Below are 20851 nucleotides of genomic sequence, written 5' to 3' on the forward strand. Positions count from 1 at the left end.
AGTAACTACTGAGTATTCTAAGCACCAAGTGAGTTTGTCTAGAAACACAAAGCATTTACCACCCACAAAGAACTTGCACAGGTTTTCATTCATAAGTTTCTAAGCGTGATGAAAACGGGTACATTGGGAAGAGCACCGTGTGGAGATCGGACTGCTGGCTTGGTCAGAACACCAGGGTCCTGGGGTTAAGTCCAGAAAATAAGCCGGCAGGTCGTTCCCTCAAAGGCAATCCCCTTAGCTCCAGGTAATCTGTTAGCTTAGGAACAACAGTCTCTGCCCGGAGGATGCTTATGCAGTAAGAAATAGAAAAAAACTCTGGGGAGCACTGTGAAACCAGAATTCAAGAAAATACTATCCTCTCTGAAAAGTGATTTCAGGAGGAGCCAAGCAGGTCGACTACCGTGGTGGAGGTGGCCTTCCAGCACAACTCTGAAGCTTACTTACCTCTTTCTGTAGATTAGAAAGCTGAGACGAGAGGCTCTCAATTCTCATACGACTTTCCATCAGTTCTTCTCTGGCACTATTGACAGTAGAAGTATTCATCTCTGATGACAGTCTGGCATTTTCAAGCTAAGAAAAGAAGCAAACCACGGTCAGTCTTACCTAGTGAATTAGAACAATCAAATGAGGAAGCATGAATCATCTCAAGATATTTCATTTCAACCCTAAGCCCTGTCAGTAACTAGCTGATGAAACAGGAAAAGCACCATGAACTTCGCTGAGGTGGTATGAATTACCTTAAAAGTTTTTCTGCTTTTTCAGCTCAGTTTCCAATATGGGAGCTTAACAATGCTGATATATGTGGGTTTACCCAAAATTTAGTGCTTCGTTATTTCATCCATTGTATGTCTAATGTCTCAGATAATGCTGCTAATAAGGAGACTGAACAGGGGCAATTTAGCCATGGTGGTGTTTGTAGGAAAACAAGCATCACATATCCCTAACCCACCAAATCTGATACAGAATATAAAACAATAAACAGAAAGTACTAAGTAAGAGATTATCGCAAACCAAGCAGAAATACTTCCTTTCAGAAGCAGAAAAAAGCTCCTCTGGTAGAAACAATAGGCCATTACTCCAAATACCCACGGCATTCTGTCCTGCCTGTCTTCAGATATGTCTTCTATATGTCTCTTCCCTGACTCCCTCTGAGGCCAGAGTCCGTGTGACCGACCCATCCTTAGTTTCGCTTCCTCGGTGCCCAGCCCAGCGCCAGCACTAAGGAAGGGCTGAACAACTACTGTGGCGATTAAAAGAGCACCCTCTCACCAGCCAGTTACTACTTCATGAAGTGGGTTAAAAGCAGTGTGACCAGTTTGAGGCCATGCAATGGAGATTATTTTCAACACCTCTATGACTTATTTTCTAAGTCTTCCACTAACAACTTTTTAATCAAATCATGTAACATTTAACATATCAGGGTAAAATCATTTACTATGAAAGCCTGTACTCAATGACTTAATAAATTTTTGCATGGTCTCCTAATATAGAAAAGAAGTTTCTATAGTCTTTTTTAAATGAATAGTTAGTGACTGAGGAAGAAATATCAGACTGTCCATTTGGCCTTTGTTCAAAACAGCCCCAAGTGTGGTGGTCACAATCTATGTACAATGATGACAGGCAGTCAGAATTAGATGCAGTCCAACAAAGTTAATACTTGCTACTGAATGAAAATTTACTTTTAGATTGCTGGAGTTTGACTAATATAACTTGACACGAATGATCAATTGGACAAAGAGGTTAAAGACCATACCTTTGGTAAAAGTGGAATAATCCTACTTTCTCTGAATAATTTCTAGTTAACATTTAGTTTATAAAAAATTGCTTTCAATTTTCTATATTCATGGAGACCACAGGAATTCATTTAGTAAAACTAGAACAAACCAAACATCAAGTCATGCTCTCGGGGAGACTCTGAAACGGAAGCTTTCCGCGTTTACAGCCAGCCCGGGCAGAGCCTGCTCACTTTGGCGTGGTAAGTCTGCTCCAGCTCCTCTTTGTACAGCCTGACTTGGGCGTCATGCTGCTCTCTCATCTCATGCAGGGCTTGAGCCAGCTTGTACTCGTACTCAATCTGACGCCCAGAATCCACCTCTACCAAGCGAGTTTCATGCTTTCTTCTGGTTTCATTAATCTCCTAGGAAGAAAAAATGACATAAAACCAAGTTACTTAACCAAGTTACCATGGCTGATACCAAGACCATCTGAAGTTTTACACACCAACCTCCTCATGTCTGTTCTAGGACAAGCATGTGAATAGACACTTTTCTGCCTTCATTTTCAAACGAGAAGATTTTTGAGACAGAACTAATGACAGAAATGGTGGCATCTCAAACCCTAGGAATTTTATGTTTATTTTCAGTAGCACAGCTATTTATTTCTCTAAAGGCAAGGAATGGCTGGAAGACTTTGCCATGCAATCATGGATAACTAGGTATACTGAATAGCATGCAATTATTTTTATAAATTGTACTGACAGTATTAAGAATAACTCTGAAAAAAAAAACTCCACACGAAAAGTTAGAAACTTATCAGTAAAACTTCAACCAGAAGGTTTATGCATAAAATAAAATTTGTCTTAGACATACTAAGATGCAATGGACACAGCAAGCTAATTTACATGACTCATCCTAATAGCTGGTGATGCTAAGGTATCAACATCAATTGATACAGAATCTTATTGACCATATCACTTTTCTATCTCAAGTACATATGACAATTCACTATCAGAGAATAGAAATAATAAGCATAATCCTTCACATTAGGTTTTAAGGAATTATCCAAACTAGAATGGCTAGGAACACAAGTCCAAGAATAAAATTTCCATTCTAGCATCTAGCTCTGAAAATAAAATAGATCTGTCTTTAATGGCAATAATTAAAGAGGCCACAAGGGGGAGACATAAGAAGAACTTCTTGTTTCTGTATCTTGTTTCTGTATCCTCTCATGCGGTTTTTCTATGCATGCCCTCATCTTTCTCTTAGCCAGAGGAAGATGAGCTGGACAGAATCAGAAAACCAGGGATCAAATTCCAGTTCTGCTACTAGTCTCCCAGGGCTCATATCTATATAAAGTGAATGCTACTTAAATCATGAAAATATGCAAATAAAAGGTTTAGTTCAACCAGTATCAGGTACCTAAGTAGCTATTTTGCCCTTCATCTGCCTTCCTTCCTCTTTTTGCTGCTTTTCTCCTTCCTCTTACCCCTTAACCGTTCATAATAAGGAATCTAGGTATATTTACTGAATAGAATTTGACCCTCCATGTGAAAAAAAAAAAGAAATGAGGAATTTTTTTTTAATTCAATCTCAAAAAGGCAAAACCCCAAAATTCAAAGCTGCTACCCAAACATTCTAAAAATACTAAATTACTTTTTACTGATGTCATTTTTCACTTAGTATTTTACATAAAATAAATGACATGCAAAGAAAAAAATTCTCAACCTCTGGTTTAAAGATGCAGGAATCCACACAGCTTCAAAACTAAGAAATAATAGATCATGGGCAATTTTAACGAAATGAAACGAAAATGTAAGTCAAAGTAAAGATACTTCAATTTATGAACTGTAGTGAATAATTATATGACAGCAGTCACAGTAATTTATAAGGAGCTTTTCACATACGGTATTTCACTTTGATCCTCACCACTTCTTGGGAAAAAAACAGCAAGTACTGGTATTTCATTTTTAAATAAGAAACCGACTCAAGAACTGTCCAAAGTCTGGCTGCTTATCCAATGAGTGCGCTTTGTCCCCACAATACCCAGTAAAAATGGTCAACTTCTATTAAATTATTTTTCTCAAACTAAAATTATTTAATTTCTATAATAAATTCCTATGTTAAAATTGTTAGTCATCATTTTTAACATCACATTACTTTAAAAAAACATTAAAACATTTAAAAAACATAAGTCTTTAATTGCATGTTCTTTAACCTGCATGTTCTCAAATCCTCTTCAATTTTGAGAAAATACACATGCCTCTTTCAACTGTATTACACTACACATCTTTTTTGGTAACAGCTGTTACTTTTACCCCTCAAGGCTGAGCCACAGAAGTTATGGCTGATAAATGATATTTTTTAGTATACACATATAACTATAAACGCTGTGGGCAGCCAGCCCCAGTGACTGCCGCCTCCAGGTGTTCATCTCCTCGTGAGCCCCCTTCCACACTGTATCGTGGTTGGTCTGTGAGATGGGGAGTGACAGTGTATCATTTAGGGATTAGTCTCTTTAAGAGAATGAGGCTTGCCTTGCTGCTCTCTCTCATCATCCACTCTTGAGGAATCCCATCATGTGCAGCCCTGACAGAAGAGCCTGGTGGGCTACAGTCCACAGGGCTGCAGAGAGGAGGGCACGACTGAGCGACTAACATAATAGACACATGAGGAAGCCGATGCTGAACCGGTATCTCCAGACAACAGTTGTGAATGAACTGTGAAGTGTTCCTCCAGACCAGGCTGAAAGCCTGACTGCAACCTCATGAGACCCTGAAGACACCCATCCAAGTTAAACAGCTCTTAGATCCCTGACCTTGAGAAACTCTAAGATAGTAAAAGTCTGTGATTTTAAGATACTAAATTTTGAAGTAATATATCACTAATACAAATGCTTAAAGAGGTTGATAGTTAATTAACAGCTGTGGCCAGACCTTTTTAAGTTAGATGAAGTAAATTAAGTTATATTACTGCACAAGTGAAAGTCTCTCAGTTGTGTCCAATTCTTTGTGACCCCACAGTTTCCATACAGTCCATGGAATTCTCCAGGCCAAAATACTGGAGTGGGTAGCTGTTCCCTCCTCCAGGGGATCTTCCCAACCCAGGGATCGAACCCAGGTCTCCCCCATTGCAGGCGGATTCTTCACCAGCTAAGCCACCAGGGAAGCCCAAGAATACTGGAGCGGGTAGCCTATCCCTTCTCCAGAGGTCTTCCTGACCCAGGAATCAAACCGGGGTCTCCTGCATTGCAGGCGGATTCTTTACCAACTGAGCTATAAGGGAAGCCCTAAAGCTTATAAATTCACCATAACACCTTGAATTCTTACATGCAGCCTTTTTAGCAACAGTGCCTTAAATCCTTTGCCTACAAAATTCTTCCCATTTTTTCACATGTATGGTTTATAACAAAGCCTTTTGGGATCCCTCCATCCCTTAAAGAAGAAAAATTATATATAATTACCTCCTCATACATGTTTTTACGAAACTCCAAGTCCTCAGTAAGGCTCTGACAGCGATTCTCCAAATCCACTTTAAGTAAAGTCTCATCTGCTAACTGTTTCTTTGCAGCAGCTAAAGAGGCTTCCAACTAATAGAAGGAAAAAGAACTAATGAAAATTATACAGCAATCATTTAGTAATGAATCTAATATATACCTATGGACTGAATCAAGTCAAGTATTACAATTTCTATATATTTGTCAATGTATGAGAGTCCCTCATGATAATCTTTATCACAGAACTGTGGGTTCAACCACTGGTCCCACCCACAGAGTGTCACATCAAAACACCCCTCAAATCTGTAAGTGGCAACAGGGGATGAACAGATACCTATGGCTTACGTTTCAAAACTCAAACGAACGATTTTAGCTACCAATTCCATGTTTTCCTGTGTGGAGGGCACCATTAAGACATCTTCTCTCTTTTTACCTCACATTTTGGTACAATAATGAAATAAGCTGTGAGATGGTGAAATGAATGAGCACCAGCACAGCAGAGAGGACGAGCAGCAGCGACAAGATCTGCACGATCCAGACACAGAGCCAGGGCGGGGAGGGCGCGTTACACGTTGGCTAGCTCAGGTCTATCCCGCAGGTGTAACCACACACCCCGCCCCTGGCCAAAATAGCTCAGTGCATTTTCTAAGATAAAAAGCATAAAACAAGTTTTACAATCAGGACAGATGGGGCTATTAACCTTTGAAATACAGCTCAAGAGCAGAGTCTAACTTACCTGGGCGATCTGATCCTTCAGATCTTCCAAATCACTCTCTAAACTTTTCTTATCACCAAGCGCAGTAGCCAAAGCTGCATCTTTCGAATTCAGCGCTGCTTCGTATTCTCGAAGCTTGATCTGGGCTCCATTAAGATCAGATTCTTTCTTAGCATAACTGCAGAACATTTGAAAAAGTGCAAGACATCATATTATACCCCTGAACTGAACCATTCTCCCACCCTGTTTAAGCGGGAAACAAAAGAGGAGGCAATTTAAATAAAGGCTGCCATAAACTACTAAAATTACAGGAGTGATTCGGGAGCACTCTATCTAGAGTGCTATCTTTGGTGGATAATAACTTCTTCCTTCAACGACTGCCCTTCCCCAATTAGGAACGACTCTAGGTGTAAGATGTCCAGAGCCCCAGCCTATCAGAATCTGGTTGTCTCTGAGAGAGAACACAAGCCTTCTTGTTTTATAAAGAGGTGTCTATATGGCTCACTAAGACATTTCTGAAGAAGTGAAAACTTGTTATTTTTAAATACAATGAATATTAAAAATCAAGATAAACAGGAGACATAAATCAAGATAAATGCTGAGATTAAATAAATGAAAATGAAGTTGCTTCAAAAAGTAATGTTATGACTTGTTGATATATAGACACTTCTTCAACATTACCTAAGAACTAGCCCCAAGCTTGCAAGTAGTTTCCATTTCTGACACACGAGGTGGTTTTAAAACTTCCTTAACTACAAATAAAGGCCTTTCTAGTATTTTGAAGAAAACAACTTTTTCAGTTTATACTAATAACTATACAAAAATGAAACTAGAATTAGGTGTATTTTACTTCTAAATATCGCTTTTTATTAAATGGAATTCTACATTATAAAATTAAGGCTCCTTAGGATACAGTTTGTCAAATAATTACATTTTAAAGATCAGTATTTTTTAATCCAAATAATTCTATTATCATTAATAGGTCATACTGGAAAAGGCTTAATAATATAAAAACTCTCAATATAAGTTCTTAATTAAAACTGCTATTTAAAAAAAAAAACCACTATAACAGAGAAGTATTTCTACTACTGATGTTTGAGAGCGGGTTCAACAGAGCCCACTTTCTTTACTTAACAGAAATCCTTAAAATATTGTATCAATATCATAATAAAATGAAGACAAAAACTATCCAAAGAATAAGCAAAGGTAGTGTAAAAAGAAGATTAAATAGTACTCATTTTTTACTCATTTTGGTATTATAAAACAACTACATACACATATAAAATCTCAGCAGTCACGTAACAAGAATTTTTTTTTCTTAAATTCTGTATTTTTTTTTTTAATTCTGTATTTTTAAAAACCACAAGATGGCAGTCTTTCACTGAAGACTTTGCTTAGAAAGGCGGGGGAAAAAAACCAACTGTAGGAGAAAATAAAATTCCCATAGTTATTTACTTGTAACAAAAACCCCTAATTCATACAAGTGCTGGGTCCCAAAGCTAGGAACACCATAGAAAAGAACCAATGCCTGTGGAAGAGCCATTACTTCACCCCACAGTATAAATGACCAGAGCTGGAAGGGAGAAATAGCGCAATACATTGGAGTTTAAAACACAATCATATTTTATAGAGAATTGCACAACATTACAAAAGCTACTGACTCAAAATTACTTAACAGTTAGAAAATTCTTCTGCATCACTGACTAATATTTAAGTCAGTAAACATTAGGAGGGGCTTCCCTGGTGGCTCGGTGGTAAAGAATTCACCTGCCAATGTGGGAGATATAGGTTTGATCCTTGGTCCGAGGATCCCGCGTGCCACGAGCAACTGAGCCCCTACGCCACAGCTACTGAGCCAGCGCTCCAGAGGCCAGGAATCTCAGCTGAAGCCTGCGCCCAGAGCCCCCGCTCCACAGCAGAGAGAAGTCAGTGCAGTGAGAAGCCTGCACACAGCAGCTGCAGAGAACCCCTCCTCGCCACTAGAGAAAAGTCCACACAGCAATGAAGACCCAGCACAGCCAAAAGAAAAGAAACTAAATGATGTTTAAAGATCATGCAGGAAGTCTTGGTCTAATTACCAGCACATGGTCAAAGCCCAGAAACCTGCAAAACTGACATCGTGTCATATACACATCTGAGTATGCATCACCTAAGCACAGAGTAACAACTGACAATGCTCTGAACAAAGAATAACTTAGACAGGAATCCAGAGTTACGAGGAAGTATCACTTAAGGCATCGGTGGGCATTTTTCTGAGACTATACTTCCTAACTGAATTTCTTCAGTTACTGACCTGCCTATTCAAAGGAGATGTTCTCACACATGCACATGCTGAGTATAAGTCAGAAAACATATCCATTTACTGGAGGTGTTTACCTAAGAACCAAAACTTTAAATTGCAGCAACAATAAAAAAAGGTTTATAAAACATAGCTAACACTCTAATTAAGAATTTCCTCCCTTAAGAAACAAAATTACTTTCAAGTAAGCCTGAATTTCAGTCATAGAGAAGGAAATAGCAACCAACTCCAATATCCTTGCCTGAGAAATTCCTTGGACAGAGGAGCCTGACGGGATACTGTGAAGAGTCAGACACAACTTAGGGACTAAACAAGCTTGAATTTCATTCATAGCAAGTAACCAGGTCTAATCAAATAGCTGACCATTAAAAAAATAATCAGCTGAAAAGGCTACATTTACATTACTATGCCAAAGCCTTTTACTGTGTGGATCGTAATAAACTGTGGAAAATTCTGAGAGATGGGAATACCAGACCACCTGACCTGCCTCTTGAGAAACCTGTATGCAGGTCAGGAAGCAACAGTTAGAACTGGACATGGAACAACAGATTGGTTCCAAATAGGAAAAGGAGTACGTCAAGGCTGTATATTGTCACCCTGCTTATTTAACTTATATGCAGAGTACATCATGAGAAACACTGGGCTGGAGGAAGCACAAGCTGGAATCAAGATTGCTGGGAGAAACATCAACAACCTCAGATATGCAGATGACACCACCTTTATGGCAGAAAGTGAAGAAGAACTAAAGGGCCTCTTGATGAAAGTGAAAGAGGAGAGTGAAAAAGTTGGCTTAAAGCTCAACATTCAGAAAACTTAAGATCATGGCATCCGGTCCCACCACTTCATGGCAAATAGACGGGGAAACAGTGGAAACAGTGGCTGACTTCAATTTTCTGGGCTCCAAAATCACTGCAGAGAGTGATTGCAGCCATGAAATGAAAAGATGCTTACTCCCTGGAAGGAAAGTTATAACCAACCTACACAGCATATTAAAAAGCAGAGACATCACTTTGTCAACAAAGGTCTGTCTAGTCAAGGCTATGGTTTTTCCAGTAGTCATGTATGGATGTGAAAGTGGACTGTGAAGAAAGCTGAGCACTGAAAAATTGATGCTTTTGAACTGTGGTGCTGGAGAAGACTCTCGAGAGTCCCTTGGAATGCAAAGAGATCCAACTAGCCCATCCTAAAGGAAATCAGTCCTGGGTGTTCACTGGAAGGACTGATGTTGAAGCTGAAACTCCAATACTTTGACCACCTGATGCGAAGAGCTGACTCACTGGAAAAAACCCTGATGCTGGGAAAGATTGAAGGCAGGAGGAGAAGGGGACGATAGAGGATGAGACGGTTGGATAGCATCACCAACTCGATGGACATGGGTTTGGATAGACTCTGGGAGTTGGTGATGGACAGGGAGGCCTGCCATGCTGAGGTTCACGAGGTCGCAAAGAGTCGGACACGACTGAGCGACTGAACTGATTGACCAACATTATTGTTATTCTATTTCGCTGGATCAAGAGAAACAGACATAACTTCAATAATGTACTTCCCAATAGAACCTGGTACCTAAATCTGGGACCTGTCCTTATAATCTCCTGAGGCTTGTAGGACTAAATAACCTAAATACAATTCATTACATACTACTTTCTGAATTACTCCTGACCACCTCTGACTACCAAGAAAACCACTGTGCTTCACTGCTTTAATGATCTTGGTTTTTCAACCTACCAACTCTTTGAACTTGAGTAGTTTTAGGATCAGCATTTCAACCCTGGCGTCGGCACTGAACTACCTGACTCTCGAACTCTGTGTCTGTTTGCTGAGGACTCTGCACTACCTTTTCTCCTTGGATGACAAGTATCCCACTCCCTCAGTATCCTTCATTTGTGTAAGTGTACCCCATTCCAGACTACTCCCACCAATAAACAAATGGAAATTAGAAAATGCAACCAATTACATAATTGCTGGAAAACAAAGGCTTCACTGAGCTCCTAGGGGATATCCATCATCGGCAGGCAGTAACTGTAGAGCACATTTTAACTAAAGTCACATCACAAATGCACAACATACAGAAAAATCACTAGTAGGTAAAATCACAGAGAAGACCTAGTAAGTATATAATAATGACTTAAAAGTTAAGTATGAATCATACTGTAGGCGTAAAACCTGAAAAATTAAGTTGACCACTTAAATAGGGAAAGAAGAATTAGTGTGAACCAGAAATTAAGCAGAACTTCTTGCCTGGAGAATCCCAGGGACGGCGGAGCCTGGTGGGCTGCCGTCTGTGGGGTGGCACAGAGTCGGGCACGATGAAGCGCCTTGGCAGCAGCCGCAGCAGAGGGACACACACTAGAACATGGAACTTGTTACAGAGCGGTTTTAATTAACTGGTCAGTCACTGGCAACTCCCCTGGTGGCCCAGACGGTGAAGCGTCTGCCTCCAATGCGGGAGACCCGGGTTCAGTCTCTGGGTCGGGAAGACCTCCTGGAGAAGGAAATGGCAACGCACTCCAGTATTCTTGCCTGGAGAATCCCACGGACGGAGGAGCCTGCCCACGGACGGAGGAGCCTGGTGGGCTACAGTCCATGGGGTCGCAAAGAGTCAGACACGACTGAGCGACTTCACTTGGCAACTTACTGCCCTTCCGCTAACATTTCACCAGTCAGTTTACACAAGTCAGTATATAGCACAATGCTCAGCTGAATGAATTCTCCAGCTTGACTAGTAACACAACCCCAAAAGTCCCTGAATTCATATTCTCTAAACCACCCACTACATACCCGTGAACGAAGAATCCATGTTCATTTTTAGGACAGGATTTATATATTTGGGTTTGGTTTTCTTCTTTCACAAGTACCATTAATTTTCAATTTTTCCTCAAGTACTTTTGTCCTTGTTCATTGATTCTCATATACAGAAATATAAGTAACAAAGTGTTACATTAAGCAATTCAAAATAAGAGACCTAAATGGTAAGATGGTCTCTAAGTTGATAGAATAGTTACATGACTAGAAGAAGGTATACAAAATTACTTTCTGGATATTACATGGCATTTCCATGAAATTTACCAAAGGTTATTATACTGCAAATACACAAGAATAGACAAGGGCAAGAAAACCAGGGCTCTAGAGGCTCAGAAGGCAGAGTCTGCTTGCAATGACGGAGAACTGGGTCTGATCCCTGGGTTGGGAAGAGGCCCTGGAGAAGGGAACGGCTGCCCACTCCAGCATCCTTGCCTGGAGAATCATCCCACGGACGGAGGAGCCCGGCGGGCTACACTCCAGGAGGTCGCAACTAACACACACACAAATGCTTGCTAAATTAATAAAGTATGTTGAAGATGTGTATTCTTAGGAAAAAATACATCCAAACTGTAATAATAATAGACTTTAGAATACTGAGTTTAAAAGGCCACACATCTGGGGAGGAAGAAAAAAAACAGTCAAGAAACACTCATCTTTCTAAAGATAAAAACAGAAATACAAGCATTGGGTCTTTTTAATTACTGCCTTCACATGTCAGACAACAGCTTATGGAAACCAAAAAGGAACCACTCTCAGGTATGTTTTAAACCCCACTCATAATATTCCATAGCAAAATACTAGACAACTCTGGTTGCTCAGATCACTTATTTGCCATTTTGAAAAGCTATTACAGACTGTCAGGTTCATCTTATATAAGAGTAGCTACTCAACAAATTCAGACTGAATAAGGTTCCTAATTTATCATCTCCTCGATGGAAATGAGACTACAAAGGAACACGAAAGAGCAACAAGAACAACTCACGCCAATGATTTCTCAGCAGGTGTCCAGCTATCTTTCTTAACTCAGCACTCGTCACTAACGTTTACTTCAGGACCATTCTTACTTAGAAAAACAAATTACAGGGAATGAACGGGAAAAGTCATTCAGTTTTTTACCTCCAATCAGGTAACAGGAACCATTCTTCATAAAATTATTTTTAATCATATCTACAAAGGCGTTTTAAATCCCTCAAAAGAGACCCACTCTACATGGAGAGCCAGGCCGATCAGGCCCAGCTCTTTGAGCTCTGGTGTTAATATACAGTAAGGTTCACCTGAACAGCTGTCTGCTGGCAGCTGAACACCACTCAACGCTAGTGTAATTATTCAATGGCGATCAATTAACGCTTTTCATACCCAGAGTTTAGAATCAATATGCCCTACATTATGTAGCCATGATTCAGACTTTCAGTGCAAAAATAAACTTTATTTTGGGCTTCAGTTCAGTTCAGTTGCTCAGTTGTGTCCGACTCTTTGCGACCCCATAGACGGCAGCATGCCAGGCCTCCCTGTCCATCACCAACTTCTGGAGTTTACTCAAACTCATGTCTATTGAGTCGGTGATGCCACCCAACCATCTCATCCTCTGTCTCCCCTTCTCCTCCTGCCTTCAATCTTTCACAGCATCAGGGTCTTTTCAAATGAGTTGGTGCGGGAGCAGAGGCTGTGTGGCGTGGGAGCGCCTGTGAGGAGATACCCCGTGTCTAAGGGCAGAGAAGCCCCAGCAAGACAGTAGGCGCTGGAGTGGAGGTTGCGTGGCAGCAGTGCGGCTGGAGAGGGGCTCTGCGGGGACACCCCACACCCGAGAACAAAGGAGGCGCCCCAGCAAGACGGCAGGAGAGGCAAAACTGCATTTAGAATCAAACCCCGTACCAGCCAGAAACGCTCAGAGGGTTCAAACAAACCTGTGCGCACCAGGGCCCAGAGACCCCACAGAGACTGAGACAGAACTGTGTCTGGGCTTAAAATAAAGGTTACTAATATGCCCAAACAAAAACCTTCTGTCCTGAAACTGGGTAATCTATCTAAAGTAATAGACTCACACTGCATATTAAATGCATCTGCCCCAACATTCATTCATCAGCCTCACTCCTGTCCTCAAAGTGTCTTCCCTTCCCAAGGGAGAAGGGATATGGTCTACAATATTTCTACCAAGGAAAATTAATTACAACTAAGATAAGTATAGAGGAAATGGCAACCCACTCCAGTACTCTTGCTTAGAAAACCCCACGGATGGAGGAGCTTGGTGCAGGCTACTGTCCATGGGGTCGCAAAGAGTCGGGCACGACTGAGCGACTTCACTTTCACTTTCAAGGTAAGTATAATATACAAAGTCACCAAAGTCATGTGATCACATTTCCATTAATAAGGGTCTCCTCCGACACAAGCAAAAGGACTAAGATGCTTCTGCACAAGTCCAAAATGGATAGTTTCTGGTGGTAATAAAAGTCTGCTTCTCATTCAATAAACTGAGCAGCTGGGAATTTGCTGGTGGTCCAGTGGTTAGAACTCTGTGCTTCCACCATAGGGGGCATGGGTTCCATCCCTGGTCAGGGACCTAAGATCCCACAAGCCAAGTGGCGTGGCAAAAAAATAAACATAAATAAACAAACTGAGCAGTCAACACATTAGCAACAACCCAATCAAAATCAGGTAAACTCTAATTGCAATCAGATTAAAATTAGGAAAAACATTAAGCAAGATCAACATTGGACCACAGTACCATTTCTCTGAACAAAAGAAATCCACTGACACAATCAGACACAAGAGTGAGGAACGGACAAACACAGTTTAAGTTCTAACAAAAAAATGACTTACTGGGGGGAAAAACAACCAAAATCACAACTTGGTTATGCCAGGTCACTGATCTGGGAGTGTGGAAACTAGCAATGAACAATCTTACAGAAGATACATTATACTGGGGAGAGACACAAATACATATACAGCAGGGATAATCTATATCTCAAAGAAAAATAATTCAGAATAAGGAGTTAGAGGGGAGGATGATCATTTTATATAGTTCACTCATAAAGAGACTGATTTTATGTCAACAGCCATTTTTCACATCAGAAAATCACTTTTCAAACCCCAATTTTATCCAGCAATACAATTACTATCATCAGTTATTCCATTGCTCCTCTATGGGTTATGTGCAACCCAATCTAAAGGGAAAATAGTCTCCTACAAAAATGGTTATTACTAAGTCAATAATTATTTTGGGGAAGCCTAGAGAGTGCTAAGAAATGTGCTGATACAAGATGCAGCAAAATCAGACTCCAGCCCGGTGCACAAAGAGATTCCAGTCCAGTAGGGGAACCAATGAATCACACAAAATTGTCTTAACAAATCAAACCTATCAGCAACATCCCCAAGAAACAGAAAATAGTACACAGTGCCCTAAGGGTACATGATGTAACTTCCAAGTAAAAACGGCACGTTAAACATGGCTCCACTAGTACCCCATCCAGAAACACAACAACTGAGTAACAAACTGACACGGAAAGAACAAAATTTTAGAAGCTAAAGTTAGATGAGTGAAAATGAGCTTAGCCAACCCTACGAGGCCGACTCTCCAGCCAGACACAGGGCCATGTGAGAAATAACCTAATTTATACTGCAGATACTGTTGATAGCAAGAGATACCCCAGTAACCTCAAGTAGGACTAGATGGAAATCTATTTGAGAGGCAAAGCAGATCATACTCTCTGTTCCTTGGCCAACAGCTCCTCACTCACCAGGATAAAAAAGGAAAAGTTTACTCTCTCAGGAGTAAAACAGAATCTCAGACCTGGCACCACCTGGAAAGGCAGCACTATCATACTGAAAAGGCAGGAGAATTCTAGTGGACTTTTACAGATGCTGTGTTGCCTCTCAATCTCCCTCAACTTAAAGTACACTGTACAGACAAAACCCAAGAGAGGCGACTTGAAGACACTGATACGGGGTGTTCCCAACTAAATGATTCCACTGTTACACAATGATGCTTAGTCAAGAAGCTCCATTCATGCATACAGCTTCCCATTTTTAGAACCCTGCTTCTGAATAGAGAGGACATATAACAGTCATCAGACCTTTGAGAAAAACTCTCACTGTCAACTGACTCACCCAATGTCCATTCCACCCTCCTAGTTGTGGTTTCTTAAACTAGAAAACATAAAACTACATTTGCCAGAATCTCTTGCAGCTAGGACTCTAGATGCAAAGTATATACTCTCGCTAGTACATCCATAGTACAAAAGAAGGACGTATCAAGGGGCTACCTTCCTAGTATTTGTGGCAATTTCCCTGCTGGCAAGCAGGGTCAACACCACATACATTACTATAGTAATTTTGAAATCAGGAAATCGTTCCTCCAATTTTGAGACTGTTTTGGCTATTCTGGATACCATGGATTTCCATTTAAATTTTAGGCTTAGCTTGACAATCTCTGCAAAAAAGACAACTGTGATTCTGAGAGAGGCTGCACTGAATCTGTGGGTCAATTTGGGGAGAATTGCCAGCTTAACAATATTAAAGTGTTCAGAGACAGCTGTGGGCTTAGGAAGCCTTTGGGCAACCTGTTTGCTAATGGGTGGGGCTGTGTGCCCCACTGGTTGTTTGCTCGGCCTGAGGAGTCATAGCTTACAGGCTGCTGAGTGGGGCCAAGCCTTGGTGATGGTGACCCATGCAAGACGTCCACCTCAAGGAGAGTTTGTGCAGATGGATACTCCTGACATGTTCACCACCAGATTTTATGACTCCAGAGTGAACCACAGCCAGACCCCACCTCCACAGAAGACCCTTCAAGACCAGCAGCCCCAGATTCAAGATGTCCAGCTCCCCAAGGCAGAGAGTGGCTGTGATGGTCATCACCTTCCACAAATACTCCAAAACAAAAGGATATGTCCTACAAGCTCTTTAACTTTTCAGTCATTAGTACTTCTTAGTAACAACAAAAGCTAGAAAACTGTAGAGCGTGCCTTTGAAATTCTGAGGAAATATTCTTTACAACTTGGAATTCTACACCCAAAGTATCAATGCTTATGCAATGCAACTAGACAAGAAAAGAGCACAGATGCCAAATTATATTTCTCTAATAAGATAAAACTAATAGAAAGCCTCCTGATTCCTACTGACTTGATGTCTTAACAATTGATTTCATCTTTCTTTATAATTAAACAAAACTAAGTAAGTGGTGGGGGGGGGGGGGAGGGAAAGCAAGGGAATTCCAAAAAAAAATCTACTTCTGCTTTGTTGACTATGCTAAAGTCTTTGTGGATCACAACAAACTGTGGAATATTCTTAAAGATATGAGAATACCAAACCACCTCACCTGCCTCCTGAGAAAGCAGTATGCAGGACAAGAAACAACAGTTAGAACCAGACATGGAACAACGGACTGGTTCCAAATTGGGAAAGGAGTACGTCAAGGATGTATATTGTCACCCTGCTTACTTAACTAATATACAGAGTACATCATGAGAAATGCCAGGCTAGAGGAATCACAAGCTGGAATCCAGACTGCTGGGAGAAATATCAACAACCTCAGATATGCAGATGACACCGCCTATATGGCAGAAAGAGAAGAGAAACTAAAGAGCCTCTTGATGAAGGTGAAAGAGGACAATGAAAAAGCTGGCTTAAAACTGAACATTCAAAAAACTAAGATCACCACATTCGGTCCTATCACTTCAAAGCAAATAGATTGGGAAAATGTGGAAACAGCATCAAATTTTATTTTCTTGAGCTCCAAAATCACCGCAGACGGTGACTGCAGCCATGAAATTAAAAGGCATTTGTTCCTTGGAAGAATAGCTATGTCAAAACTAGACAGTATTTTAAAAAACAAAGACATCACTTTGCCCACAAAGGTCCATATAGTTGAAGTTGTGTTTTCCCAGTAGTCACGTACTGATGTGAGAGCTGAACCATAAAGAAGGCTGAGTGCCAAAGAACAGACGCTCTTGAACTGTGGTGTTGGAGAAGACTCCAGAGTCCCTTGGACTGCAAGGAGATCAAACCAGTCAATCCTAAAGGAAATCAACCCCGAATATTCACTGGAAAGGCTGGTGCTGAAGCTCCAGTACTTTGGCCACCTGATGTGAAGAAGCTGACTCACTGGAAAAGACCCTGATACTGTGAAAAACTGAGGGCAAAAGGAGAAGGGGGCGACAGAGGATGAGATGGTTGAATGGTTTCACTGACTCAAGAGACATGAGTTCGAGCAAACTCAGGGAGATAGTGATGGACAGAGAAGGCTGGCATGCTGCAGTTCATGGGTTCACAAAGAGTCTGACATGACTTAGTGACTGAAAATACTATTTTCATAGGTAATCAAAAGGAAGAGCAGTACAGGAAAGGAAAACTATACAACACTACTGAGTTCTGTTGAGGATTATGTTTGTAGAGCATAGGCCTCTCTGCTGTAACACAAAATGTGTTTCTGAAAACTCTTGCACATTAAAAATAAGAGAATGCGAAGAATAAGGTTGGAACTAATCATTCAAAAGTTACACAGCTGTGTAACCAAAGCACCAGCAGTAACATAATTAGTACCCTAGGAGATGGCTTGGGCAATGCAAACAGTCAGTTTAGTGTGGCTAGAGCTGCCTCAAGAGATGCTCAGAGATGCACATCAGAGAGGCCTCGCTGACCTGCAGGAACTGAGACATTAGAGACAGAAATAAACTGAATACAACCAAGGCTCTAAGAACAAAGGTAGAGTACCTCTCTGGGGGAGGGAATCCTGGGCGCGGGATCCTTAACTTTGTTAAAATGGAAGTGAGGTCAGAGCTTTTTTTTCCTCTGAACTCTACTCTTGAAATTCTGACTCTCCTGGACTAGGAAAAGTCGCATATAAATCAATACAACCTCCAATTATAATTACACCATTTATCTATTTACCGGTCACATATGAGCAACTTGGTGCTCCAGGAGCATTTGCAGCAGAACACCATTCATTATATACCAAAAACTGACCTAAAGCTAATCTCAACTGAAATATAATGTATGACTATTAGGAGGAAAAGAGGAAGAAAAATTTGTATTATGAATAGAATGAAAAACTCAACTCTTCATCTTCCATAGATAGGACTGAATAAAACTCTTCACGTTTGGAGGAGGGAGCAAAGCCAAGTGTGGTAAAAGCTGAAGCCAGAGAGTCGCTCAGCAGCCAGCTCATGAAGGGAAGAACATTCAGGCAGGACGACCATCATGTCCAAGTCTACCCAGGGCAATTTCAACGGGCACCAGTTGTCCCAGCACAATTATCAATAGCTCTCTCTTTCACACTCAGAAAGAAGTATCCCTGTTTGGATGCTAAATTATATGGTCAATCTACTGGGTGATACTGAGGAGTTTACTCTTTACTCTAGAAGCCACAGTCCTGGGAGCTACTTAAAAGTGTCTTAGGCAAAGGCAGTGAAACAATCACATTTTTTAGGGCAGAATCTTAGAGGGATAAGTGTTCTGGCACCCTATCCAATGTTTCACTACATAAACATCAAGTAAAAATCTACTTTAAATCGACCTTTAGAACTTCTTCCTTTCACATCAAGCATCCTTTGTGACCTACATGCTTATTCCCATTTCTTCCTTAAAAATGGCCACTGGCCTTTGACTAGCATTAGATGCTCCTCACAGTCAACAATATGTTCCCATGAACAAAAGTCAATGGATACTTTTTAGGCCTTATCAAACCAGAACTACACTAACATTCCTTTGTAAATCTCCTTGTTCCATGACTCAATTCTGGGCCTACTTCTCTTGCTATTACTTATTATCTTCACTGTAGGTTTTCCATCCTCTGCCTCATCCTCACATGTAGATGTTTCCCATGTCTGACTTTGTCCCTCTTCTCTCTCTCTTTACCCCTCAATATCAGGCTCCAAAAACTGTACCTCCAATCAAGTCTCTCCTCAGAGCTCCAGAGAAGTCCTCCAAATTGCTGGCATTTCCACCTAGCAATCTAGCAACAACTAACTGACGAACACCATTAACTTCTCATTAACTCTGAGTAGGATGCTCTACATCTGGTCCTTTCCTGCCAGTCTCTGTTAAGAGCAACTCCATCTCCCCAAGTGCCCTGGGCATGGAAGCCATCTCCCAAGACTCCGATTTCCCTAACCTCCTGCACTCAGTACCTCTTCAGTCCGCCTCTGCCCCGTCCCACTTCCTGCCTCAGTTCAGGAGCCCTGGCCCTACATGTTCATACTAGTGTTTCCACCTCTGCTTTTTTTTTCCTCCACAAAAAGCCAGAGTGATCATGTCAGTCTTCTGCCTGAAATTCTCGAGGCTCTTCATTACCTAAAATCAAACCCTCTCTCACCTCGTTTTTATACATCTATACAGCTCTAGGTTGCCCTTCTAAAGTTTTCCGTTTAGAAGTCAACTCTACTTACCTCTCCACGTTCAGCTCAGGTCTCACTGCCTCCCCCGTTCTCCTCAGTAGCAGCTTTACCAGCTCCTGCTCTGCCCTGGGTGGTTGGCAGCCCCATCCCCCACAGCATGAAGAGGATCCTGCTATCACAGCACTGATTACATTGTATTAGCATGCGCTTATGTGCTCAGTCGCTAGTCGTGTCCGACTCTTTTGTGACCCCATGGACTGTGACCCACCGGGCTCCTCCGTCGAGGCGATTTCCCAGGCAAGAATACTGGGGTGCATTGCCATTTCGTCCTCCAGGGGATCGTCCCAACCCGGGATCCAACCTGTGTCTCCTGCATTGGCAGGCACATTCTTTACCACTGAGCCACCAGGGGAGCCTGGGTATGCATTAGCACATCGCCTCAGTATGTCAAACAGCTGCCTCAGTCACTGCACCAGTTTCCTCAGCCACTGAACAAGGTTATCACAAGGCTTAAAAGACAGTATCTGTAAAGCATCTAGCACAGTACCTGGCAAACACAATAAGCACAAAATAAACATCAGCTCTTTTTGTCCTGCATCTTGCACATGTATTCTAATCTCTCTAGGTCTCAATTTCTGAACCCACGAAGTGAGCTGGATAGATCAGATGATGCAAGTCTCCTCCTAGCAGTAAAAGTGCTGTAATTCTATAAATGTAATAAATGCAAATGCAGTAAAGGCAAAAATTTTATTTTAAAAGGACCAAGTAAACATACTAGGGAAAGTCTCACTTTCATTCAGGTCTACAGCAAAGACATCAGCAAAAACCTAAGACTGTGACCCAAATGTGAATCTTTACTCCTGTATACTTGCAACATGACCATAACAATAAAAATGATCAAGAACTAAAAGAAATCCCCAGAAACTAAATTCTCTGAAACAAGAAAAAGTACACCCATATACTATCAGCAGCATCAAAAATTGGCAAAGTTGTAATTACTTTATGCAGTGGTTAATATTTAACGAATAAATTAGTTAACATTTAACCATTTCTAGGTTAACCAGGAGGAAAAAAAATCTTACATTGTCAGCAAGAGAGAAGATAATCATGGCCCTCTATGATCTCTCAGAAATTAGGTAGATATAGCCACTGCAAAACCTACATCTTTGGTCACAGTAAACTAATCCTACCCCAAAGGCTGTTGATGTATCTTTAAAATGATGATACAGCACATGTACTGACATGTAAAGAAGTTGACAAAGCAGTGTAGCATGAATTAAGGTTACACATCAACATTTATCATGAACCCATTTTTGGTAATTATATGGATATAAACAGGAAAACTTCAGAACTCTTATTTATGGAACTAAGGGTGATTTTTATTTTCTTCTTTGTGCTTATCTCTACTTTCCATAAAGTACATATAATTTTTGTGTAGCAAAATATATATATATATATATTTTTTAATTCCCCAACAATAACAGCCAAAGTACAAAC

General features: G+C 40.9%; 1 protein-coding gene across 1 annotated transcript in view; it reads right to left on the bottom strand.

The window, feature by feature from the left end:
- LMNB1 (lamin B1) overlaps window positions 1-20851 on the bottom strand; it is a 54286-nt gene that overhangs the window by 24593 nt on the left and 8842 nt on the right. Inside the window, exons 2-5 of the mRNA XM_020879433.2 lie at window positions 5948-6104; window positions 5179-5304; window positions 1967-2137; window positions 445-570 (exon numbers count right to left, since the gene is read on the bottom strand). Of these exons, the coding sequence (XP_020735092.1) occupies window positions 445-570; window positions 1967-2137; window positions 5179-5304; window positions 5948-6104 (580 nt within the window). The remainder of the gene's footprint in view (window positions 1-444; window positions 571-1966; window positions 2138-5178; window positions 5305-5947; window positions 6105-20851) is intronic.

The sequence above is a fragment of the Odocoileus virginianus genome, chromosome 3 (assembly GCF_023699985.2).
Source record: "Odocoileus virginianus isolate 20LAN1187 ecotype Illinois chromosome 3, Ovbor_1.2, whole genome shotgun sequence".
In the NCBI taxonomy this organism is placed as follows: Eukaryota; Metazoa; Chordata; class Mammalia; order Artiodactyla; family Cervidae; genus Odocoileus; species Odocoileus virginianus.